General features: G+C 50.2%; 1 protein-coding gene across 6 annotated transcripts in view; it reads left to right on the top strand.

Annotated features, from left to right (window-relative positions):
- NOS1 (nitric oxide synthase 1) overlaps positions 1–26,793 on the top strand; it is a 169,029-nt gene that overhangs the window by 106,695 nt on the left and 35,541 nt on the right. For all 6 annotated transcript variants that reach the window (XM_035098441.2, XM_060269289.1, XM_035098442.2 and 3 more), the window contains 8 exons: positions 10,738–10,875; positions 14,735–14,880; positions 17,388–17,550; positions 19,353–19,444; positions 21,827–21,968; positions 23,642–23,781; positions 25,502–25,676; positions 26,578–26,679. In XM_035098441.2, coding sequence (XP_034954332.2) covers positions 10,738–10,875; positions 14,735–14,880; positions 17,388–17,550; positions 19,353–19,444; positions 21,827–21,968; positions 23,642–23,781; positions 25,502–25,676; positions 26,578–26,679 — 1,098 coding nt within the window. The remainder of the gene's footprint in view (positions 1–10,737; positions 10,876–14,734; positions 14,881–17,387; positions 17,551–19,352; positions 19,445–21,826; positions 21,969–23,641; positions 23,782–25,501; positions 25,677–26,577; positions 26,680–26,793) is intronic.

The following is a 26,793-nucleotide window of genomic DNA, read 5'->3' as shown; positions in this document are numbered from 1 at the left end:
CCATTTCCAAGGGAGGCTTCTTGCAGTCATCTGTTGGGCAGGCGATGCACTGTAAGGCTGTCGTCATGCTGAAGTTCATGTGGCTGCCAGTAGGGGGTCATGGCAACTCCCGATGTGGTGACAGACAAGCAGGCCGGCAAGCAAGCTGGCAGGTGGCCAGTGGTCCAGGTGGGTAGTTAGGTGCTAGCAGGCGAGGACAGGCATCCCCAAACTTCAGCCCTCCAGATGTTTTGGCCTACAACTCCCATGATCCCTAGCTAACAGGACCAGTGGTCAGGGATGATGGGAATTGTAGTCCAAAACATCTGGAGGGCCGAAGTTTGGGGATGCCTGGGCTAGGAGGTGCTTCAGTTTGCAAAGTGCTCTCTGAAGCGTTTCCCAACCCCACCCCACCCTTGCTGGTTTGATGGTCTGTGAGGTGAAGGGAGATTTGGGCCCGCTGCAAAATGGGTAGCTGAGGGAGTGGATAAGATGCAAAGAGAGGAGAGGTTGGTGAGGTGTAACCCACCCACCTGACTGAGTTGACGCAGCCACTCTAGGTGACTTCCAGCAGATATAAAAGCATAATAAAACATCAAACGTTTAAAACTTCCCTATACGGGGCTGCCTTCAGATGCCTTCTAAAATTCAGATACAGTGGTGCCTCGCTTAACGAACGCCCTGTAAGACGAAATTTTTGCTTAAAGAAAGGGTTTTTTCTAGCGGAGGTTGCCTCGCTAGACGAATTCGTTTTACAAAAAAATCGTCTAGTGAATCACGGTTTCCCACAGGAATGCATTGAAATTCAATTAATGCGTTCCTATGGGCAAAAAAAAAAATCCAAAAAAAATCAATGCATTCCTATGGGATTCGCTAGACAATTTTTCGTTATAACAATAGACCCGTGGAACGAATTAAATTCGTCTAGCGAGGCACCACTGTAGTTCATTTCCTTGACACCTGATGGGAGGGGGTGTTCCACGGGGAGGGCACCACTACTGAGAAAGCCCTGTGCCTTGTTCCCCTTTTTACAGTGAGGGAACCGCCGGAAGGCCCTCAGTATCCGGGCTAAACGATGGAATAGTAATAACACTAATGGTTTTAGAAACGTGGAGAACTGAGGACTGGGGCAACAAGAAGCTGAGAGAAGCCACATTGGATGGATTCGCTCCTCCCTAGTGAATTCCATGTAGGGCTGGAAGAGACACCCTGTCTAAAATCCTAGAGAGATGCAGCCGGTCACTGTAGACACCATTGGACTGGATGGTGACCACTCTTAAGGCAGATTCCTAGGTTCCTTTTGCAAAAGAACCTCAGCTGCTTCCCAAGCCAAGTCTGGCTGGTGTTTCCTCCTTCCTGACAATTGCGTGTTGTGCAAACAGTGTTTGATGGATGGTGTGGAAAAGCTTTGTGTGGTCTCCTCCCACCCCCACCCCCCTGCCTCAGCTCTGCCCTGGCTTCCTTTTGTGGGCAGTTTCTGGGCTTTCCCTGCCAACTTAGTGTCCTTATTGTATGCAGGGTCATGATGGATTAGCTTCTATTGTTACCACAAAGCGCAGCAGCAGCAGCAGCAGCAGTATCCCCTGAGGCCAGAGCTGGAACAGCATTCTGGCAGCAGGTTTGGAATTCAAGTTAACCTTCCCGGCTTCAAAATCCTCACGCCAGAACCACTTTTCCCAGTAGCGTCAATTTTCCCAGGACAGTGGCAAGGGGAAGCTTCAAAACCTTAACTGCATTCTGCTTTCCTGATCCTGTTTCCTAACTGCAGATATTTTCATAACTATTTTTAAAGTTTATTTTTTTTTTAAGAAAAAGTTGGGAGATGCAACCTGGGCTGTTCTGCTTCGTGGCATCTCAGCCTTTGAAGAAATATACTGATGTGTATGCCATAATAATTCTGCTAATTATTTGCTGTGCGGCAAGGCTCTTTGGTTAAAAAAAATCTTTTGACTTGGGAAATGTTTAGCTCTGTCATCTACAGCTTCTTCTTTTGAATTCTTCCTTTTAACGTCTTCTTTCTACGTGCCACGTGCCAGTGGCAAGCAGGCCCATGGGCGAAAGTGAGCAGGGCAAAGGATGTAACGGGCGCGCCCTTGTAGAGTAGGCTAATTTCTACGCATGCTCTCAAACACCCCTATCTCTCTTCCATCCAGGAAAAACCAAAGGCGTTCTCAGAGTTGAAGGACACAATGCAGCCTGGCTAGAAACACCTGAGGAAGGTGTGAAGCTAGACTGGTGAGGGTGTGGCCTAGAGAGAAGGGGAGTGGCCTGGGAAGAGTTCCAAGGGCATTTTAGAGAAGCCTGCAGGGTTAAAAAACAGAAGCACAACTCCAAAAGTCCAGCATTTGTAGTATGAAAAACTATGGGATTTTAGCAGGATGTTTTCAGGACTTGCACAGATTGGAAGTGAAGCGGTTTTGCAGGCAGAAACGTTACAGGATTAGGTATAACTCCCTCAATACAATAGTGAGTGCAAATCATCGTAAATGCACAATAAAGTTGGGTTTTTTTGGGGGGGTGCTATATAGGAAAGTATAGAACCGTATGGAAAGCCCCTTAGTGTTCTAGGCAATGTCAGCTGAGCAAGACTGAATCTCCCATGCTTTGTCTTCCACTGGTTGGGATTTCTCGCTGCTAAGCTCCATAAAACTCGCTGTTGCAGGCTTAGTTGCTCTCCACGTTGAGGGCTGCTAAAATCCTTCCCTCCCCTTAAGCCGCTATTAAGCTCGCCCTCTCCCTGGAAACGCAGGCTGCTTTCTTTTCCATCCTCCTTTAACCACGTCGTTCCACAGAACTCCCCTGGCTCTCAAACCCAGGGTCCCCATTCTCCACTCCTAGGGTTTGCCAACCACAAATGTTCAACTTGGTGGGGAAGAAAATAAGCCTTCCCCCAGGATTTTTTTTTTAAAAAAAACCTCTAATCATCCTTTCCTTAAATGAAGCAGAGATTACAAAAGCTTTCAGCTTTCTTACCCTGAAGATAGTTCCTTCAAGGTTGCCTCAGTGAGAACTAGAAGCCTTGCTGCTGCAACAAAATGAAATGAACAACCTGCGTGGCTTCTAATCCCAAATTTCAGAACTTGAGAGTGGTCCTAGGCCTGTGTATGTTGTAGACCAGGGTTGGGAAACCCTGAGGGTCAAATGTGGCCCTCCACATCTCTCTGTGTAGCCCAGGGGTCGGCAAGGTTTACCTCAGCTGGGCCGGTTCACTCCAGTGGAGATCCCTCCTAGGGCCAGATCGCGCACAGTTTCCGGCGTCAGCATGTGCAGACGCAATTTCTGGTACCGCAGAAGTGAGTCCCCGCACTGCGCTGCACTGATTTAGCACAGTGCGAGGGGACTCGCCAAGCAGGCGGCTCGGTTAGGGGGCGGCTTGTGGGCCGGTTAAATAACCCCCGTGGGTCACTTGTGGCCCATGGGCCTTAGGTTGCCTACCCCTGGTCTAGCCCTTCCCAGGACAAACATATCCCCTAAATCTCCCTTAGTGCTTTAGTCAGGCTGGGAAGCATCCTTGAACTCTGAAAATGCCTCTTGTGCCGTATGTAAGGTAAAATTTACATTTCTTGCTCTGCCCAGTTTTGCCTCTGGCCCCGCCCACTATTTGCATGTGGCCCAGAGGTCTGTGCAAAAGCGGGCACAGAAAGCTTCCCTTAACCCTGACATGTTTTTTTTTTTTAAGTTGCATTTAATTTGCTCAATTTGTTGTGGATTTGTTAAAATTTTGGAAAATCAATTTTTTAAAAAAAATGTTTTTAAAAAACATTAAAAAAATGTTGTTAAGGTAGTACCTTGAAGGAATGTTGTGAAGATGATACACAAAAAAAGTTTGTACGTGTTTAAACTGCTAGTTTTCCCTTGTCCCTCGATGATGATGATGATGATTGTCACAGTGGCCGGAGTGGACTACTTCAGAGTAACGACGCTACGCAGCTCTGCATTTTATTCTTTTATTGGTGCTGCGTATTTACAGTGCTCAAGTCATTGCTATTTACACGGAGCGATGTTGTCAGTCGGTTTCAGAACCTCCTAATGGCTTTTGGCGCGTCTTTCTCCAACACAAAAGCTTTGGCAGACCCATCCTCTTGCCCCTCCTCTTCCTGCGTAATTCTGGAGTTGGGGGGATGGGTCTTCCCCCCTTACTTGCCCCTTCCTGTCCCACCTGGGACCCTGGCTCCTCTACCTTGCCTGAGCCTCGGACACGACTTCCTGCTTCCCCACTGGAATCGGAACTCTCCCTGCTTTCCCCTTTGCTCGGGGACGGGCTTGAACTCAGGAGGGGAGGGACTTCGCGATATCCCCTGTCCCTCACATCCACCCCCCTCCCAAGCTCTCCTTCACCCCTCCCCAGGCCCCCCCCATGTGTCGGTGACGACTGGAAGCCTAAAAACTCGGTGCTCTCCGAGCCCGTTGGTGTGAACACCTCCCCCCAGTCCTGCGAGCCCCCCCCTTCCGCCTGGGAGGACGGGAATCCCAAAAAGTCCGTGGCGTCAGAGCTGGTGGGGGTAAAAATGTTTTGCCAAGCTGCTCCTTCCTCTGACTGGGTGGATCTTGGCGACACCCATACCTCATCCTCTGGTTCCTCAAACTCCGCTTCCCAGCGCCATGGTGAGCTGTTCTCCCGTGCCTCCTCCTCCTCCCCCTCCCTTTCCATGTGCCAGGGCTTGGGTCTGTGGGGAAAGAGGGCGTGAAATTCTTCCACCAAGAATTCCTCCTGTATCTGAGTGGCGGGAACCCATTCATTCTGGGACGGTGGAGCATCCTCCCATGCCATGAGGTACTCCAGGCCCCCCACCCCCCACCTTGAATCCAGGATGGCCGTGGCCTCATTGAGTTGCTCCCTGCTTTCCCTCTCCCCCCCTCCCTCGGGGGTTTGTTCGCTGTCTCTGAGCCTGCTGCTTTCCCTGTACGGCGACAGCAGCGATCTATGAAACACTGGATGCACCCTCATGTCCTCTGGCAGTGCCAGCCTGTATGCCACCGGGTTGACCTGTTGCGTGACCGTGAAGGGGCCCAGCCATTTGGGTGCCAGCTTTTTGCACCTCCCTCTGGTGGGAAGGCCCTCCGAGGACAACCACACCTTGTCCCCCACCCTGATGACCTCCCCTTGTCGCCTGTGGCGATCTGCCCCCTTTTTGTACGCTTCCTTGGCCCTCTCCAAGTGTTCTCTGAGCTGCTGGTGCACCGTCTCCAGTTCCTCTGCCCAATCCTCAGCCTGTGGGCCCTCCTCCTCCTCCTCCCTCTCCCTCTCTGGGAAAGATCTGAGGTCGCGCCCGTAATTGGCCTTAAAGGGCGACACCCCTGTGGAGACGTGCACTGCATTGTTGTAGGCAAATTCTGCTAGTGGCAAGCGATCCACCCAGTCCGTTTGCCGCTGGCTGACGTAGCATCTCAGGTACTGCTGCAGAATGGCGTTGACCCTCTCCGCTTGTCCGTTGGTCTGCGGGTGTCTAGCCGTCGACAAGCTGACCTCCACCTGCAGGAGGTTCATGAGCCGCCGCCAGAACCTGGAAACAAATTGGCGGCCACGATCCGAAATAACCCTTAAAGGTAATCCATGCAGTCTGAAAATGTGATCAACAAACAGTTTGGCTGTCTCTTCTGCCGAGACTGCCCTGGCACACGGTATAAAGTGACACATTTTGGACATGAGGTCCACCACCACCAACACTGCAGTCTTACCCCTGGACGAAGGCAGATCTGTGATGAAGTCCATGGACACCACTTCCCACGGCCTGTGTGGTGTGGCTAAGGGCTCCAGCAACCCTGGTGGCGCTGCTCTGACCACCTTCGCCCGCTGGCAGGTGGTACAGCCCCTTACATAGTCTCGAACATCTTCCCTCACCCCTGGCCACCAGAAGTGTCTCATGACTAGGTGAGTGGTCTTGTCCCTTCCAAAATGCCCCGCTGTAGGGTTGTCGTGCATCTGCTTGAGGACCGTACGTCGAAGCTGGGTGGTGGGTAGGTACAGCGCACCCTTGTAGAAAAGCAGCCCTCTGCGTTCTGCAAAGTCTTTTGCCTGCTCCCTCCCCCCTCTCAGTTCTCTGAAGATGCGGTTGGCAAATTCATCCGCTGCCGTCAGTGCTGTGAGTTCTGCCTCGCTCACCACTGCTGCTCCGCAGGACCATGCCGACGGGGGGAAAATGTGCCTTGGGGCTGGTGGCGCCTCCTCCTCCATGTACTCTGGCTTGCGGGAGAGGGCATCCGCCCTGACATTCTGCTCTCCTGGGATGTAGTGTATGGAGAAGTTGAAGTTCGAGAAGAACTCCGCCCACCGTATCTGCCGCTGGTTGAGCACCCTGGCAGTTCTCCAGAACTCCAGGTTCTTGTGGTCTGTGCACACCTGGATGGGGTGCTTGGCGCCCACCAGGAAGTGTCTCCAGTGCTGGAACGCCGCGTGGATCGCAAGAAGTTCCCGATCAAAAACTGTGTAGTTTCGCTCGGGCTGGGTCAACTTCCTGGAGAAGAAGGCACAGGGTCTCCACTCTCTGTTGGCGTCCAGTTGCAACAAAATGGCGCCCACAGCCTTATCAGAAGCATCTGTTTCAATGCGTAGGGGCGCGTCCTGAACCACGTGGAACAGGTTCTGGTCTGAGGCGAACACCCTCTTGAGGCTTTCGAACGCTGCTTGCGCCTCTGGTGTCCACCTGAACTTCTGCTTGCCTCTCAGGCAGTCAGTGATGGGAGCCGTAACTCGAGAGAAGTTCTTGATGAACTTCCTGTAGAAGTTGGCAAAGCCTAGTAGGCGTTGGGCATCTTTGCGCGTCCTGGGGCTGTGCCAGTCCAGGATGGTCTGCACCTTGTCCTTGTCCATTGCCAGCCCCTTGTCTGACAGCTTGTAGCCCAGGAAGTCCACCTCCTTGGTGTGAAACTTGCACTTCTCCAGCTTCACATACAGGTGGTTCTCCTTCAGGCGCTGTAACACCTCCCTGACGTCCTTCACGTGCTGCACTGGGTCGTTGGAGTAAATAAGGATGTCATCCAGAAAGACCAAGCATTTCCTGAAGAGTAGGGACCCCAGGACGTGGTGCATGAAGGCCTGGAAGCATGCTGAGCCCCCTTGCAACCCGAAGGGCATCACCAGATATTCAAAAGAGCCCAGAGGCGTGAACATCGTGGTTTTCCACTCATCGCCTTCCCGGATCCTGATCAAGTTGTACGCCCCCCTCAGGTCTAGCTTGGTGAAAATCTTGCCTCTGCGTGCCGCTGTCAGGAGATCATCCACTCTGGGCATGGGGAAAGCCACTGGCTCTGTCACCGAATTCAGCCGTCTAAAATCCACCACCAGACGGCGCTGTTGCGTGTCTTTCTTGTCCACCCAGAAGACCGGGCTGCCCCCTGCTGCCTTGCTTTCTCTGATGAACCCCCGCTTGAGGTTCTTGTCGATAAAAGCGCGCAGATCCTCCAGTTCCTGGTCTGACATGGCGTACAGCTTGGCTGGGGGTATAGTTGCCCCAGGCACCAGGTTGATCTGGCAGTCAAAAGGCCTGTGTGGGGGCAGGTGGTCGGACTCCGCTTCACTGAAGACCTCCTGCAGGTCCCAGTATGGTTTGGGTATCGCCTCACCCCCTTTGACGTGCATGGTGGCCACCGTGGCTATCGGAGGCCCCTCCCCTGGTTGGTGCTGCATGCAATGTTCCAGGCAAAAGTCCGATCCAAAAGTGATGCATCTCTGATGCCAACTTATGGAGGGGTCGTGGCGCGCCAGCCAGCTCATGCCCAAAACGATTGGGGGGTCTGAGATGGTGGTGACGTTGAATGCCAGTGTCTCTGAGTGCCTTCCAACCGTCATTCTCATGGGGGGGGTTTGATGAGTGATGGCCCCTCCCAGCAGCTCTCTGCCGTCAATGGTTGCCACGTGCAGAGGAAAATCCAGCTGCAGAAGCTGGATCTGGTGCTCTTCTGCAAAGTTTCTCGAGAAGAAGTTGGCTGAGGCACCACTGTCAATTAGGGCGAGGACCGTCAATGGATAGCCATTTGGGAGCGTGAGCGTCACTTCTAGAACCACTCCTGCTCTGGGAGGGGTGGGCTGGCTCTGCTCCTCTCTGTGCGGGTGGGTGGGCTGGGGCTGTTGTCTGCTGACTGTGCCTGGCTGCCGCCCCTTGTCTCCTGCAGCCAGGCTTTCCCGTTTCCCTGCTGTGGTGCTGCGTCAGTGGGGGAGGGCACAACCGTTCCCGCCTTTCCTTGCCACTCCCTGCGATGTGGGCAGTCTCTGACGAGATGCTGGGGGGAGTTGCAGAGAAAGCAATTCCCACCCCTTCCCTCCTTGCGTCTTGGCGCCGCTGGGGTTTGAAAAGCCCGCGCGCGCGCGCTATCAATCTGCATGGGTTCCTGGTCCTGACTGGCCCCAGGCGTGGCTTGAAAGGGTTGTTGAGGGAGTGGCTTCTCCTGCGACCGTGGGAACCAAGCCCGCTTTGCGCGCGTTGCTTGCTTGTCGCTCCATCTGGATTCCTGCCTCACCCCCACCGCTAGAGCCGCTTTGCTCAGTTGATCCATATTACTGGGCTTTGGACCTCTCGAGAGCTCATCCTTCACCTCCTCATGCAACCCCAAGTAAAACGCCGCTTGCATTGGGGCAGACTCCAGATCCCACCCCAATCTGTGCACCAGCATGGTGAATTTCGCCCAATACGCGCGAACTGTCATATTTCCTTGGCGTAAATTATGAAGTTCCTCCTTAGTCTGGTCCATATGACTATCGGACGAATACATCGTTTTCAAACCTTCTAGAAATAGTTTGACATTCTTCATGCAAGGATTCCTTGTTGCAATTAACGGTCTTAGCCACTCCCTGGCCGCCCCTGTAAGGTGCTCCACAATAAACGCTACTCTGTGCTCATCATCAGGGAACTCATCGTGGTGCAGCTCAAGAGCATACACAATCTCAGTCTCAAAGCCCTGAAACTCCTTCGGGTCTCCATTGAACTTGCTTACTAGGGTCCCGGCTCTCCTTCCTGGCAGCACTTGGACTTGGGGTGCCCCTCCCGCCTTGTTTTTCTCTGCATCCAGCTTGTTTTGGAGGTCTACCGCCACCGCCCTTAAATGCTGCTCTTTTTCCTGGAGCTCTCTCACCTGTTCCGCAAGTTGTAGCCGGTCGTCCTGGACCTTCTTAGTCTCCTCTTTAGCTGCCTTCAATTCTCCCTGCGCCTGCAGCGACAGCTGTTGCAGTTCTAGCTGGGCTTGCTCAGCGATCTGCCGCCACTTCTCCGCCTCTGACACGCTCATCCCGGCAACTCCAAAGTAGCCCAAAAATGATTAGGAGGTTGCTGTCACAGTGGCCGGAGTGGACTACTTCAGAGTAACGACGCTACGCAGCTCTGCATTTTATTCTTTTATTGGTGCTGCGTATTTACAGTGCTCAAGTCATTGCTATTTACACGGAGCGATGTTGTCAGTCGGTTTCAGAACCTCCTAATGGCTTTTGGCGCGTCTTTCTCCAACACAAAAGCTTTGGCAGACCCATCCTCTTGCCCCTCCTCTTCCTGCGTAATTCTGGAGTTGGGGGGATGGGTCTTCCCCCCTTACTTGCCCCTTCCTGTCCCACCTGGGACCCTGGCTCCTCTACCTTGCCTGAGCCTCGGACACGACTTCCTGCTTCCCCACTGGAATCGGAACTCTCCCTGCTTTCCCCTTTGCTCGGGGACGGGCTTGAACTCAGGAGGGGAGGGACTTCGCGATATCCCCTGTCCCTCACAATGATGATTACCTCGCCCATCTGGCTGGGTTTCCCCAGCCACTCTGGGTAGCTTCCAACAGAATATTAAAATACAATAATCTATTAAACATTAAAAGCTTCCCTAAACAGTGGTTTCAGTCACAGTTTTTTTTGTTTCTGTATATTTTGCAGGTCAGCACCTTTTGTTCTCATGACTGTACACTCTCCACTTGCCTGTTTGTATCTCATTTCAAATATCCATATAACCAGCTATATTATTTTTTCCCTGTGAATGTAATATTCCATTGCCAGCTTTGGTCTGGTTTGGTTTTCATGTGCTTGTCTCATGAAGTTCTATTTTGTTATTGGGGTTATAGGGATAATATTCAATAAAAATACTTTCCAGAGAGAGAAAGAGAGCTTCCCTGCTCCTGTTATAGACCTTGAGAGCCCAACCATCACTGTGGGCTGGGCCAGGAAAGAGGAAACTGGCATATTGGGAATTGGGATTCCACATAGGAAGCTGCAGTCTTAAGGACTAGAAACATGAAGCAACGGGTATTCTCAGGAAGCCAAACTCTGGCACTTGGGTTCTAAGCTTGAGAAACAGAGCTGGACGACAGACCAGATTCTGCACATGAGTCTCTTTCCGATGGGATGCATAGGCGTCAACTTCCGGATAGGAAAATAAGGGATCATGGTGTCCAGACATGCGTAGAAGCGATTTCCGGTGCCGGCTCTTCCCGATTTCCGGTGCCCCGACGTAGGCAGAGTGGCACTGGAAATCGGTTCTGCACATGTCCAGACATGCGCAGAAGCGACTTCCTGTGCCGGGCTGCCTGTGTCCGCATGTCTGGGCACCAGAAATAGCTTGCAGAGGTGATTTACGAAGCCAAGTGAGCAAGCAGCCAGCCAGGAGCCGGGACACGGCCACCGGCACCGGCAGGAGCTGCAAATCCGGGGGATTTACGGGATATTTTTCAATTCGGGAGACCAGCGGGAAACGGATTTAAATCCGGGGGTTTCCCACGGAAAACGGGAGACTTGACAGCTATGATGGGATGTCTGTTTGTGGCCTAATACTGTTCTTTCGCTCTCTGCCCCAGATCTCGCCCTCGGGCCGGCAGTCACCAACAAAGAATGTGATGAATGGAAGCCCTTCCAAGTGCCCACGCTTTGCTAAAGTGCGGAACTGGGAGACCGGATCGGTGCTCAACGACACTTTGCATCTGAAGAGTACCATGGTAAGTGAGGCTGGCATTTCCCAATATGTTTGGGGAGGGGTTTTGTCTTGTTGTGTTTTGCTTTGCCAGATCCCAGGATCACACTCCGCTAATGATTCTTTCTATATTGTTCAAATAAGTGCCTGCACTTTGGAACTCCCTGCCAGGGCCGTCCTTTCCATTTGGCTTAGTGGTGCAGTGCGCCACGGCGCCTCCCCATCAGGGGCGCTGGGCTGGGGCACCCAGCAGCCCCGCACACTGCTCATGTTCGAGGCGGTGAGCGAGGCGCTGCCGCTGAAGCGGCCTAGCTCTGCTGCTTCCCCTCCTCCGTCACACTTGCAGGGGGTGGCCGACTGTATCCTCCGCCGTGCGCTGTTTCCGCCACGTCCCCTCGCAACAGCAGGCTTGCTAGCCTCCATTCCAACGGCACCTAGCAAGCCGGGGGAGGGGGGTCGCCGGAGGAATTTTGCACCACGGAGCACTGGATCCCCTTAAGATCCAGACCCTTAAGGCCCTGCTCCCTGCCCTTTGAAATCAGGCCAGACGCCTTTGCTGTTTTCAGCACCTGCTTTAAGGGGGGGGGGGGAGGTTTGGCAAGCCTGTGTTTTACTGTGTAAATTTATTTTCTAATGTACAGTGGTACCCCTGGTTACAAACTTAATTCGTTCCAGAGGTCCGTTCTTAACCTGAAAGCGTTCTTAACCTGAGGTACCACTTTAGCTAATGGGGCCTCCCGCTGCCGCCGTGCCGCCGCTGCGCAATTTCTGAGGTAAAGTTCTTAACCTGAGGTACTACAGTGGTGCCTCACTTAACGAATGCCCTGCTTAACGAAATTTCCGCTTAACGAAAGGATTTTTCGAGCGGAGCTTGCCTCGCTAGACGAATGCGTTTTACGAAAAATTCGTCTAGCGAATCACGGTTTCGCATAGGAATGCATTGAAATTAAATTAATGTGTTCCTATGGGCAAAAAAAAAAATTCAATGCATTCCTATGGGATTCGATAGACGCATTTTTCGCTATAAGAAAAGACCCGTGGAACGAATTAATTTCGTCTAGCGAGGCACCACTGTACTTCTGGTTTAACCGAGTCTGTAACCTGAAGTGTTTATAACCTGATGTGTTTGTAACCCAAGGTACCACTGTATATATATATTTAAAACGGCTGTTTCTGTTTATATTTTGATTTTTTAAAAAATTAACTTGTTTAAAAAGAAAAAAATATCTTATTTTTCTCCCCCAGCCCCAATTTTTATTGGATTTTTGTGACATACAAAAATGTGTACACACTAGGAAAAAAATAGGTGACAAAAGAAACCCTAATACAGAGTTGCATAAACAAATAACAACAGCAAACCAGTATATCAGAAAAAACCAGTTTGAGTGTGAGGTGTGGGTGGCTGAGATAGCCAAAGATCTTCAAAGATATGGCAGGCTGCCACATGGAAGAGGCGACAAGCTTGTTTTCTGCTGCTCCAAAGGGGAGGACCCAAAACAACAGAAACGTATGACAAGAAAAGTAGGGTTGCCATATTCCAAAAAGTAAAAATCCGGACAAAGTTGTTGAACTTTCTTTATGGGTCAAAGTTGTTCAGCTTTTGGGGTGAACATCTCCCCCCAAAAAGAAACGCTTTGGGAGTTTTAATGGATTTCTAAAGCTTCTTGAAAAAAATCACCCTACGTCCGGGTTTCCCCAGACATTTTGCCGATTCAGTGAAAATCCTCCCAGACGCCATTTCGCTGACCAATTCTACAAGAAAGCAGATTCAAACTACAAGAAAGAAGATTCCACCTAAACATTAGGAAGAACTTCCTGACAGTAAGAGCTGTTTGACAGTGGAATTTGCTGCCAAGGAGTGTGGTGGAGTCTCCTTCTTTGGAGGTCTTTAAGCAGAGGCTTGACAGCCATCTGTCAGGAATGCTTTGATGGTGTTTCCTGCTTGGCAGGGGGTTGGACTGGATGGCCCTTGTGGTCTCGTCCAACTCTATGACTCTATGATTCTATGATAATAAATAATCCTAATAAATAAAGCTCTAATAAATAAATTTATTAGGATTATTAAATGAGAAGATACCAAAGGATAATAAAAAAGTGTTTTTATATGCTAGCACAGCAGCCAGGATGGTAATAGCCACAAATTGGAAAACACAAAAGATACCAACAAAGGAGGAGTGGATCAGCAAAGTTAGTGAGTAGTTGTTGATGGCCAAATTGACAGCAGCAGTGAGAAGTCAATCAAAACAAAAGTTAAGAAGCGAATGGAAATGCTATGATGAATATATGAAAAAAAATATCACTCAAAGGATGATATGCTTTCATGCTTAGAATGAAAGATATGAAGCTATATAAGAGGATAAAATTGGAGATGAAGAGGATACAGATATAGAAATATACGAAAATAGAATGCACGCAGATATATATATTTATAGGAACATATAGATAATAGAATTTACAGAATTAAAATAATGATAGAAACAGAAGTCGAGTAGGCAGTGGAGGGAAGTCAGAGGGGTGTGTGAGGGGGGAAATGGTGGAGGGTGTTGTATTGTATTATATTTTTTGTTTGTATTATATTTTTTGTTTGTAGTTTTCTTTCTTTGAAACTAATGTATAAGATGGATTGTATGGATTGTTTTTAGGGACCCAGGTGGCGCAGTGGGTTAAACCACTGAGCCTAGGGCTTGCTGATCAGAAGGTCAGCGGTTCGAATCCCTGTGACGGGGTGAGCTCCCGTTGCTCGGTCCCAGCTCCTGCCAACCTAGCAGTTCGAAAGCACGTCAAAATGCAAGTAGATAAATAGGTACCGCTACAGCGGGAAGGTAAACGGCATTTCCGTGTGCTGCTCTGGTTTGCCAGAAGTGGCTTTGTCATGCTGGCCACATGACCTGGAAGCTATACGCCGGCTCCCTCGGCCAATAATGCGAGATGAGCGCGCAACCCCAGAGTCAGTCACAACTGGACCTAATGGTCAGGGGTCCCTTTACCTTTTTTATGGATTGTTTTAATTAATAAAATTTATATTAAAAAGGGGAAAAAAGAAAGGAGATTCTGACTCAACATTAAGAAGGACTTTCTGAGGGTAAGACAGGGTTACCAGGTGTCCCCGGTTTCCGGGGACAGTCCCTGGAATTCCGTCCCCAGAATATCCCCAGATTTGCAAATCTATCCCTGGGAAATGTGGCAGCGGCAGCCTCAGCAGCCCGGAGCCAGCCTGGTAGCGCAGTTGGCTCTGGTTGGCTTCAGGAGTTGCTTGCTGCTCGCTGCCGTGACGCCCACCATTGTTCCTCGCTGGAAGTCCCCGTATGATGTGTCTCGTGCGCAACGCATCATATGGGGACTTCCGGAGAGGAAAAATGGTGGGCGCCACGGCAGCGGGCAGCGAGCAGCTCCTGAAGCTAGCCAGAGCCAACTGCGCTACCAGGCTGGCTCCGGGCTGCTGCCTGCCGTTGCCGCCACCACTGCCAAAGGGGAACCAGGGGCATCCAGGGGTATAGATCTCCTGGCCCCTTCCCCCTTTGTTTTGACTGATCGAGGGAGGCTCGGGAGTTGCGGCCGGCCAGCCATTACCCAGTTGTTGTTTTTTTTAAAAAAACCTGTGCATTTATGTTTCACAGGGTGCAAAAGAAGGGCTTTGCACCTTTATACAATATGCATGTGTGCTTGGGCCCAGGGTCTTTTGCCTCACCATCCCCACTACTAACCCCCTGTTGCTGCTCAGCTTCAAAAAGAAAAAGGGGGAAAGTGCCCCCCGGATTCATTGAAAAAAATCTGGTAACCATGGGCTAAGAGCCATTCAACAGTGGAATGGACTCCCTTGGAAGTTGGTGGACTGCCAAGGAGCTGTTGTGACCATGCGTTCTTCCGCTTCACCCCTTTTCCAGGTGACCCCCTGCAGTGAGCAGGTCTGCATGGGTTCCATTATGATGCCTTCCCAGCACGTCCGAAGACCTGAAGAAGTCCGGACCAAGGAAGAGCTCCTCCCACTGGCGAAAGAGTTCATTGATCAGTATTATTCCTCCATCAAGAGGCAAGTCTTGCACAGAAAAGGTCTGGGACCCTCCTGCTTGGCAGGGCGAAGAGGGTTCTCTTCCAGAAACCATTCAGATTTCTGAAAATAGACCCATTTCTTTATTCCTATACCGGGAAAGTGTGGGGTGCAGGTGCCTATTCTTATGACTGGGAAGCTTTGCATGGCTGTCCTCTTTCAGTTCATGACAAGTCAAGGCCTCTTATACATAGTCAGACCATTGTCCCATCTAGCTCTAAATCTTGCTCTCTGAATGATAGTCAGCACTTGGGATTTCTCATGTCAAATCTTCAGTTGATGAATGGGCCGGAACATCGTCTACATACGATATTATGTGATCCTTTGACCCAGGACTTGATTCATGCCACATCCAAGTCACGTATACATGGCAAATGCTAGAGGAGGAGCGAAATCCCCGGGTGTCGCTTGAAACTGAATGTAGATTTGGACCCACTGGGATGATGAAAGGGGGTTTGCCAAATTAATAATGTCAGTGGTAGGGCTGGGCGACATACCGTGTTTCTCCTAAAATATATTTATATTTATATTTATTTTTCCTCCCAAAAAACACACCACGGCTTATTTTCAGGGGGTGTCTTTTTTTTTTTTTGCTGTCTTTGCGGAGGGGGGAGAGACGGAGCGAGGCGAAACGGTGTGTGTGTGTGCAGAGCACAGACTGCCCACCTCGCGGGGGTAACCTCCTGCTGCTGCATCTGGGTAAGGAAAAGGGGACTTCTCCCTCGCGCGCGCGCACGCACCAGAGCACCAGAGCACCCCCCATTTTAAGCCAGGTCTCCCTGCTCGCCACCCCACCCCTCTGCGGACCAGGAAACTTCAGCAGGCGGCAGCGGCGCAGTGCGAGGAGCCCAGCGGGGCAGCAGCTCGGCTTTGCCAAACTCACGATGACAATCAAAGCAGGCTTCACTGCAGTCAGGAAAGTGCGCTCGGCGTCCAGAACTTTCTCCCCCGCCCCACTTCCTCCTCCAGCTGAGAAGCGGGCTGATCGGGCGCCTCTTCGCCACCGCCGCAGCACTCAGGGCGTTTGCCCCCAGTCACCCACGCAGATCCCGGGCTTCACCTGCAGCTGCAGCTGCCTCTCACCACGCTCTTCGCTCTGCGCTGCGCTCCCCAAAGCGGCTCCCACCCCCGGCTTATTTTCGGGGGATGTCTTATATTTATTCTACTAATGAAAAGCCTGACATGGCTTATTTTTGAGGACCGTCTTATTTTAGGAGAAACACGGTATCAATATATCGTCCAAAACTGAAGTCCATATTGTGATATCGGTTTCATAATTCTAAACCTGGCGATATATTGTGAATCATGATGTGTGTTTGTGTGTTTGTGCTATGCAAAAATCACAATGTGGTTAGAAACCTTGAAGCCAGCCAATGCCTCTACATAGCTCCATCCTTATTTCAGACATCGTGATATATCACAGTGTTTAGCTGGTGATATTTTGTGATGATGAAAACCAGATGTCTTCCATCCTCAGTCTTGGAGGCAACACTGTGTTCGCCAGATGCTATTAAACTCCAGCTGCCACCATCCCTGCCCATTGGCCATGCTGGCTGGTGCTGGAATCCACAGATCAACATCTACCCTCTGGATTCTAACCTCTGGAGACCACCACCTTGTCTCCCCTGGGTCTACGTTGGCTGTCAGCCACTCTCCAGGATTTCAGGTGGGGGGGTTCCCTCTTCAGGGAATCCTGTCCCTCCCACAGTGGCAGCCAAGAAGCACATAAACAAGAAGAATTCTTACCAAGTAATTTTACTCATTATTCACAGAGAGACTAGGGAATGTAGTCTCCCAAAGATAATGACATTGCTCCGAGTAAAGCCCCACCTCCTCTGTCTCTCCTATTCTACATCACCCCTGTGTCGGCTAATCTGAGCTTTCTGTTCTACTACTCTCAAAGCACACCTGGTCCTGGGAAGGGGGGGGGGTCAGGAATGCTTTCCAAAGACACTGAGTCTGTCAACTATCTCTCCCCTGGTCTTCTTCTTCCTACTGTTCCTCTCCCGATATTTCCCAGCTTCTCCCCTCTGCAGCCTCTGAACGATGACCTTCTGCAAACCACTGTTGTAATTCTATACCAGGCATCCCCAAACTTCAGCCCTCAAGATGTTTTGGACTACAATTCCCATCATACCTGACCACTGGTCCTGCTAGCTAGGGATCATGGGAGTTGTAGGCCAAAACATCTGGAGGGCCGCAGTTTGGGGATGCCTGTTCTATACTGTCCTCCTGTTCTCAGGAAGGTTCAGGAGAAGGGGGGCAGTCCCCATCAGTCCTGCCCCTGGCACCAGCCCTACTTGGAGTTGTCAGGGATTGAATCTGTGGCCTTCTACGTGCAATGTGGATGCTCGACCGAGGAGCCTCCCCACCACCACCACGCACATTTAAAATGAGATTGCACACTTGCAAAACGTAACCCAAATTTGCCCATCACAGTGGTGTTGTTGTTGACCAATGACTGCTCCTGTATAATCCTACTCTGGCAGGTTTGGCTCCAAGGCCCACCTGGAGAGGCTGGAGGAAGTCACCAAGGAGATAGAAGCTACAGACACGTACCAACTGCGAGACACGGAACTGATCTACGGGGCCAAGCACGCCTGGCGCAATGCCTCCCGCTGTGTGGGCCGGATCCAGTGGTCCAAGCTGCAGGTGAGGTCGCATATGGTGTGTCAGTTTGCATTCCTTAGTGCAGAAAGTATTGATCTGATGTGTAGAGAGCTTTCCTAGTCTACTTAATTCAAGAGGGTTCTGGAAGCATCTCCGTGTGAAAGAAGGTTCATGATGTTTGGGTTATGCCATCAGAGAAGCTGAGTACAGCTGGCTTAAGCTGGCTTAAGCTCTTTCTGTCAAGGTCATGCTGACAATAGGCCAGAAGGAGCTTAGGTTTCACTCATTTTCTCTTTCTATCTCTTTCCCATCTGGTTTGGTGTTCTGTATGCTTAGTGTTAGGGACCCAGGTGGCGCTGTGGGTTAAACCACAGAGTCTAGGGCTTGCTGATCAGAAGGCCGGCGGTTCGAATCCCTGCAACGGGGTGAGCTCCCGTTGCTCGGTCCCAGCTCCTGCCCACCTAGCAGTTCGAAAGCACATCAAAGTGCAAGTAGATAAATAGGGACTGCTCCGGCGGGAAGGTAAACGGCGTTTCCGTGCGCTGCTCTGGTTCGCCAGAAGCAGCTTTGTCATGCTGGCCACATGACCCGGAAGCTGTCTGCGGACAAACGCCGGCTCCCTCGGCCTCTGGAGCGAGATGAGCGCCGCAACCCCAGAGTCAGACACGACTGGACCTGATGGTCAGGGGCCCCTTTACCTTTATGCTTAGTGTTAAATTTTAGACTTATTATAAGTATTGTAAGTTTAAGTTAAGTCTGCTGCAACTGGATTTCTTATGGACAGTGCCAATCCTGAATGTATTGGATTTGTGACTGTAAGGGTGACTCCCTACAGGGAGCCAGCCCCCATCATCCTGACGTCCACCTCATCAAGTACAGAGAGCACCAGTGGTTCTGAAGCAGCCAGAGGGGGAGGGAGAGACTTGGAGGAGGAGAGAAATCAGAGGGAGGAACAATGGGAAGGGGGCGCAAAGGGATGCAGGCAGATGCTCAGGGATGTTGCAGAGCCAGGGCACCGACCACTTAGGGAGGAAGCTGAAAGGGCATCACTCCTTCTGGCGCAAGATGTAAGGAGAGTGCCGCAATGCAGGTCAAGGGGGCGGCGTTTTGGGGTGCCCAGACTACTTTGCTGGCTTAGGAACAGACGTACGCCATTGCCGAATTCTGATTCAGGATGAGAGGTCATGTTTTAAGCTGTCTCTACACTGTAAATAAATAGCACAATAAACGTCTTTGAAGACAAACTGGACTCGGGCGGAGTTACTCCAGAGTAGCAACGACGACCCTCTGACAGTGACCATTATGTTCATTTGCCTTCAGTAGCAGTAAAGCTCTGCTGGATGAAATATTAATTGTCTCTGGTCTATTTTTTTGGGAATCCTGCAACGTGTTTAAGTTTTCCTCTGCTAACTATACATTGGAATCTACTCTGGATCAATATTGAGTAGACTTTAAATGACACGGTCATTATCATTCATTCATTTGACGATGAATTAAATAATGGCTGCTAGCCATCCTACCTCCACGGTCGAAGGTGGTATGGACTAGGGTCTGGGAGACCAGGGTTCAAATCCCCACTCAGACATGAAGAGCTCCCTGGGCAGCTTTGAGCTAGCCACTGTCTCTCAGTCTACCGACCTACCTCACAGGGTAGTTGTGAGGATGAAATGTGGAGGAGAAGAGTCATACCCTGTATACCGGCAGCAGTAGCAGTAGCCGGTCCTCAGAGGGAAGGATGGTATAGAAATGTAGCAGTGATACATTTCCCCCCCCCCCCAAAATTTCTGTACCCCACTCATCTTTGTTCCTGTCCCCTGAACTCCGTTCCCTTTGAATCCTTTCAGGTCTTTGACGCCCGGGACTGCACCACAGCTCATGGCATGTTCAACTACATTTGCAACCACATCAAGTATGCTACTAACAAAGGGAACCTCAGGTGTGTGGTGTTTGTAAGCCTCTCAGTAGGAAAACCTTCCCTTCGTCCCTGCCAAGGGTTGCGGCATTCCCTCAGGAATAGGAGGCTGGGGGTGACCTCAGAGGGCACCCCTCCCCTCCCCTTGTCTTTTTTTTTGCACCTCGTCTCTTTCTCTCTCAGATAAATAAATCCAAAACCATCCAAGTAAACCAGGGATAGGAAAGCTTTACAGTGGTACCTCAGGTTAAGTACTTAATTGGTTCCGGAAGTCCGTACTTAACCTGAAGCGTACTTAACCTGAAGTGAACTTTCCCATTGAAATAATAATAATAATAATTTATTATTTATACCCCGCCCATCTGGCTGGGTTTCCCCAGCCACTCTGGGCGGCTTCCAACAGAAAAATGAAATAAAATAATCTATTAAACATTAAAAAGCCTCCCTAAACAGGGCTGCCTTCAGGTGTCTTCTAAAAATCTGGTAGCTGTTTTTCTCTTTGACATCTGATGGGAGGGCGTTCCACAGGGCGGGCGCCACCACCGAGACGGCCCTCTGACTGGTTCCTTGCAAGTTGGCTTCTCGCAACGAGGGAACCGGCAGAAGGCCCTCGGTACTGGACCTCAGTGTCCGGGCAGAACGATGGGGGTGGAGACGCTCCTTCAGGTATATGGAAAGTGGATTAATCCGTTCCAGATGACGAAAAACACCCCCTAAAACAGCAATTTAACACAAATTTTACTGTCTAATGAGACCGTTGATCCATAAAATGAAGGCAATAATCAATGTACAGTGGTACCTCAGGTTAAGTACTTAATTGGTTCTGGAAGTCCGTACTTAACCTGAAGCGTACTTAACCTGAAGCGAACTTTCCCATTGAACGTAATGGAAAGTGGATTAATCCGTTCCACATGGGTCCGCGGAGTACTTAACTTGAAAGTACTCAACCTGAAGCATACTTAACCCGAGGTATGACTGTATAGTCTGTTGAGGGCCACATTCCCTCTGGGATAATCTGATGTGGGCCGAAAGACAGCAGTGTGAAGATTTGGCCCTTGTTGTCTGTCTGGATAAATATCAGTGTGGAATGTTCAGGGGTCCAAGCAGGCAGGCCCCTTTTCAGTGTACTCCATTTTCCTCCCCACAGGACATTAATTGTTTGCAGAGGGGCTTTCGCCCCACCTCCTCCATCATGTCTCCCACCCCTTCCTTTCTGTCCCCGCTCAACCCCTCACTGTTCTGTTCTCCTCACGCTTTCCTCCTTTCCTTCCAGGCTCCCCAAGACCACCGCATGAAATTAGGCAAAAGGTTGCAAACAGCCTCCCAGGCTCCGAGTTGCACCGGGCATCCAAAGTGCTGCGATGCCACTTTAGACAGACATGGCTTCCCGCAGGCACCGCTGGGAACTGTAGTTTGTTAAGCGGGCTGGGAGTTGTTAGGAGACCCCTCTTCCCTCCCCTCAGAGAGTAGTGTAACAAGGAATATCTCCTCACAGGAAACGCTGGGAACTATAACTCTGTGGAGGGAATAGGGGGTCTCTTAACAACTCTCAGTACAGTGGTACCTTGGTTCTCAAATGCCTTGGTACTCAAACAACTTGGAACCCAAACACAGGGCCGTCTTAAGCATAGTTGGTGCCCTGGCGCCGTGGTGCAACGGATCCCTCCGGCGGACCCGGGCCTAGAGACGGCCCTGCCCAAACACTGCAAACCCGGAAGTGTTCCGGTTTGCGAACTTTTTTCGGAAGCCGGACATGCTTCGTTTTGAGTGTTACGCTTCCGTTTTGAGTGCCACACTTCCGATTTGAGTGTTACGCTGAGGTCTGTCTGTTTTTGCTATTTATTTTGCATTTTTGTTTTTGCAGCTTTTTTTGTTTTTGTGACTGTGACTGTGTGGAACCCAGTTCAACTACTGATTGATTGATTGATTGGTTGTGTGACTGCAGTACATTGTTTATTGCTTTCATTTTATGGATCAATGGTCTCTTTAGATAGTAAAATTCATGTTAGATTGCTGTTTTAGGGGTTGTTTTTAAAAGTCTGGAACAGATTCATCCATTTTGCATTACTTTCTATGGGAAAGCGCGCCTTGGTTTTGGAACGTTTTGGAACAGACTTCTGGAACGGATTAAGTTTGAGAACCAAGGTACCACTGTTCCCTTTTAAAAAAAAACTACCTTTCCCAGAAGTCTCTGTGGGAAGCAATGACTGTTTAAAGGGGTATCACAGTGCCTCCCAGCCTTTCATGCTACCAGTTCCAGTGGGCACCAGTCGCCACTGCTCCTTCGCCAGTCTGAGCCTGGTATCCCAGCTGTTGACTTTTGACCTGTCTCCCCAACACTTTGGTCTCTACTCTCAGGGACCGCTGACACCCAGCCCCCTTTCCCCTTTTTGACGCCTTTTGTAGGTCGGCCATCACCATATTCCCCCAGAGGACAGATGGGAGACACGACTTCCGAGTCTGGAACTCCCAACTCATCCGCTACGCTGGCTACAAACAGCTGGACGGCACCTTCCTGGGAGACCCAGCCAACGTGGAGCTGACTGAGGTCGGTGCACGAGGAAGAGGGATCCGCCCTCCTCCAGTTTCCTAGCCATTGTAGATCGTCTTATTTATTGCCATTATCATCACCAGATTTTATTGGTCAACCAAACATGGGTTATAGCCGGGCCGGGGGGTGGGGGGCAGGCAGGTCTCAAAGACATGAATAAAACATTATAATGCACATCACAGATAAACACAAATGGAGGGAAATGGAGGAAAACTCAGGGCTCAAACAAGGCTCTCGGGCAATTCCCATCTTCCCCGACCACTGGTCCTGTCAGCTAGGGATCCTGGGAATTGTAGGCCAAAACATCCGGAGGGCCGCAGTTTGGGGATGCCTGCTCTCGGGCTTTCTTGATCTGAGAAGCTTTTATCGCAAACTTTGCTGTACTAAACATAACCGGTTTGTTCGAGCTAGACAGCAGGCAATTGATTTTATCAATATCATTATTATTTTTATTTCATACAATTTATACACTGTTTGATTGGTTAAAAAAAACCTTCATAGCTGCTTACAGAAAAGATTAAAAAATAGCAATGATTAATAACAATTTAAGACTTTCAAAAAGTAAAATAATAGTGGTCTGAAAGCATATTAAAACTTGTATTAACTTTCTAAATATCTGGGTAGGCCTGTCTAAACAAAGTCTAGTCCAAAGTCTAAACATACCCCAAACTAAGGCCCGGGGGCCAGATGTGGCCCAATCGCCTTCTAAATCCAGCCTGCGGACAGTCCGGGAATCAGCATGTTTTTACATGAGTAGAATGTGTCCTTTTATTTAAAATGCATCTCTGGGTTATTTGTGGGGCATAGGAATTCGTTCATACTTTTTTTCAAAATATAGTCCGGCCCCCCACAAGGTCTGAGGGACAGTGGACCGGCCCCCTGCTGAAAAAGTTTGCTGACCCCTGGTCTACAACCACATTCACACCATACACTTAAAGCACTACGATACCAGTTTGAACAGTCATGACTTCCCCCCGAGGATTCTGGGAGCTGTAGTTTGTTAAGGGTGCTGAGAGTTTTTAGGAGAACCCCAATAACCTCACAATTCTCAAGAGTTCTCTGTGAAGAGCGATGGACTTTTAACCCACTCTGAAAAGTGTAGTTCTGTGAGGGGAATAGAGTGGCACTCCCAGCACTCCTAACAAATGGCAGCATCCAGAATTATTTGGGGGAAGCCATGACTGTTTCACGTATTATCATAACGGGTCTGGTGTGAATGTGGCCTTAGTTTGGATACAACCCAGTATTGTTCCTAAATTACATTTCAATCCTGCCCTTCCTCTTGAAGGAGCCTAAGACAGCAAACATCAACATATTAGAACCATGCAATTTAAAATAAGTTAAAAGCTTATTTAGGAACTATTAAACACCACCTGGAACATATTGAGATTTCTTAGGAGGCCCCTATTCCGCTCACAGAGCTACGGTTCCCAGAGCTGCTTAACAAGCAATCCCTCTTCCCAGGGAACTCTGGGAATTGTAGCTCTTTGAGGGGAATAGGGTCCTCCTAAGAACTCTCAGCACCTTCCAGAATCCTTTGAGGGAAGCCATGACTGTTCACAGGGAACTCTGGGAATTGTAGCTCTCTGCCTCATGCAAGAGCTGTGCCTGGCTGCTGGTGTCCTGCAACATGGATCGCAACCCATCGGTCCTCTTTTCTTTGGACGCAGATCTGCATACAGCAAGGGTGGAAGCCGCCCAAGGGCCGTTTTGATGTCCTTCCGCTCCTGCTCCAGGCCAATGGCAACGACCCCGAGCTCTTTGAGATCCCACCTGAGCTGGTCCTGGAAGTACCCATCAGGCACCCCAAGTAAGTTGAAACGCCTGTCTTTGTTGTTTCACCACCAAGGATGTTTGGGGAGCCTTTTTGGAGTTGGCTATGGCTCTGGGCCCCACCTCAGATAGGGGACCTGGTTGCATCCTCATTGATCTTGCTGTGTGCATATGGAAAGGGACACGGGTGGCTCTGTGCTCTAAACCAGTGTTTCCCAACCTTGTGCCTCCAGATGTTTTGGGACTACAACTCCCATCATCCCTAGCTAGCAAGACCAGTGGTCAGGAATGATGGGAATTGTAGTCCGAAAACAACTGGAGGCACAAGGTTGGGAAACACTGCTCTAAACCACTGAGCCTCTTGGGCTTGCCGATCGGAAGGTTGGCGGTTCGAATCCCGACGACGGGGTGAGCTCCTGGTGCTCTGTCCCAGCTCCTGCCAACCTAGCAGTTCGAAAGCACGCCAGTGCAAGTAAATAAATAGGTACCCCTGCAGCGGGAAGGCAAATGGCGTTTCCATGTGCTCTGGCTTCCATCACGGTGTCCTGTTGCACCAGAAGAAGTTTAGTCATGCTGGTCGCATGACTCAGAAAGCTGTCTGTGGACAAATGCCGGCTTCCTCGGCCTGAAAGCGAGATTAGCACCACAACCCCATAGTCGCTTTTGACTGGACTTAACCGTCCAGGGGTCCTTGAGCTTTTTAATGTACCTTGATCTTGCTATGTGCGCACAGAAAGAGGCTGCAACTCAGTGGCAGAGCAGGTGCTTTGGACACAGAGAATCCTCAGGTTCCTTTCCTGGAATCTCCAGTTTACAAATGAGCAAATAGCAGCTGAGTGGTGAAGGGAGATTCAGTTCCCAAGATCCTGGAAAGCTGGTGCCTGGCAGAGCTAAGACTCGGTCACCATACGCTAATGGATTGACTCCTTCTAATGATGCAATAAGGAGGACATGTCCTACCCCACTAAAAGATGAATGCCACCACAGAGGCCTGCTTAGCTGGAAGGGACCCTGGGTATCATCAGGTCTCCAGCTGTTTTTGGACTACAACTCCCACCATCCCTAGCTAGAAGGACAGGGATGATGGGAACTGTGGTCCAAAACCAGCTGGAGACCCAGGTTTGGAAAACTCTGGTGCTGTGATTGAAGGACCAGACTAGGACCTGCGAGACCAGGGATCAAATCCTCACTCGGCCATGAACCTTGGGCCAGTTGCTGCAACTCAGCCTAACCTACCTCACAGGGTTGTGGTGGGGATTAAATGAGGAGGGGGAGAACATCGTATGCCACCTTGAGCTCCTTGGAGAAAAAGGTGGGGTAGAAATGCAATAAGTTAAACAAATAAGGCGCGATAAAAAGGTATTATAAGCCCTGGCACCGGGAAAGGGATCACAATGGCTCCAGGCGAGAGCATTTCGCAGATGAAAAGTCCTGTTCTCATGCCACCGCCCTCCACACCTGCCTCAGGTGAGGCACACTGGGATATATCAGGGGTGGTGAGCGTCAGCTGGAATGTGGCCCTCCAGGCCTCTCTTATCTGGCCCTCAGGACCATACCCTCTCTCTGCCCAGTCTATGCGTCTTGTTGGCCCTGCTCTTCCTGCTTTTTCCTGTTGCTTTTTCCTGGCTGCAAGGTATCCTTGAGTGGGGATAACTTGCCAGGAAGGAGGGTAGAGAGAGATGGCTGCAGGAAGCGAGTGTAAGTTTGTGTTCCTGATTCAGAGTGTCTCACCTTGCCCTGCCCTCCCCTGTTTGCAGGTTTGCCTGGTTCAAAGACCTGGGGCTGCAGTGGTATGGGTTGCCCGCAGTTTCCAACATGCTGCTTGAAATCGGGGGTTTGGAGTTCTCGGCCTGCCCCTTCAGCGGCTGGTACATGGGCACCGAGATCGGAGTCCGCGATTACTGCGACAACTCCCGCTACAACATCCTGGAGGTAGGAGAGAGCCTCTCACAAGGGTTGGGAGCATTTGACAGTGTTGCAATTGTGACAGTATCTCTCTAAGGCAGGCCAGAAGGGGGAAACTAAGGTTGAGTAAGAATGGCCTGCCTGCAATGAAATCCCAGTCAGGATTTGCTGGTAAAGAGCTCTCTGTGCTACAGCTTAGACCCCAGTTTGTAAAGATCTATTGCTTTTAAAGATCTCCTCTTCACAGACCATTCCCTGCTCTGCTCCACAATCTCTTCAAGTCCTTTTGAAACGACCAGGAGGTGTTTTTTGAACTGCAACCCCAATTCATAACCATGAACCATGGTCAAAGTTAACCATGCTTAATGTTAACCAAAGTTAATAAACCATTGTTAAAGCTGAGGCTTATGGCAGACATTAACTTTGGTTTGTTACATTGCAAACAGCACCAGCAAAACCTTGGGAGTGGTTTGAATTTTATGTCCGATCTTCACTAGTGGCTCTGTAGCTTTTGGGAGGTGGCAGCTCCTTAACCAGAGGAGTTCCAAGACTGCATGTGACAGTAAACTATGGTCAATGTTAACTAAAGCTAATAAACCAACTGCAGTCTTTGAGTAATAAGTGACCTTTGATAAACCATAGTTAAGCTGCTGGCCTGAATTCACACATAACAGTAAGCCATGGTTTAATAAACCATCATTTAATAAAACCATGGTTTAGCATCACCTGCGAAACAGCCAGTGGAGAGGGTATGTGTGTGCTCTGCTCACAAGCCTCTGACCCCTCCCACCACTGGCCTGTGGCCTCCAGAAAGTTAGGCAGAAGGGAATGTGGCCCTTGAGCCGAGAAAGGTTCCCCACCCCATGCAGGAATCCACAACTTTGGATATTTTGGAGGAGGAAACGCTTTTTGCTGTTGTTCCATGCAGGAAGTTGCCAAAAAGATGAACCTGGACATGCGGAAGACCTCATCGCTCTGGAAGGACCAAGCACTGGTGGAGATAAACATTGCTGTTTTGTACAGCTTCCAGGTATTGGGAAACACACCTCCCCAAATGATGGCCAATTAGCCAACCGGTCTTCCCTTGAGCCCTTTTCTCCATGTGCCCCACCCCCTGATAGCCTGATAGCCTTGTTCTCTGTGA

Source organism: Zootoca vivipara, chromosome 17 (genome assembly GCF_963506605.1).
Source record: "Zootoca vivipara chromosome 17, rZooViv1.1, whole genome shotgun sequence".
NCBI lineage: Eukaryota > Metazoa > Chordata > Lepidosauria > Squamata > Lacertidae > Zootoca > Zootoca vivipara.
The sequence above is the reverse complement of the archived record's forward strand: the minus strand, read 5'-3'. Positions and strand labels throughout refer to the sequence as shown.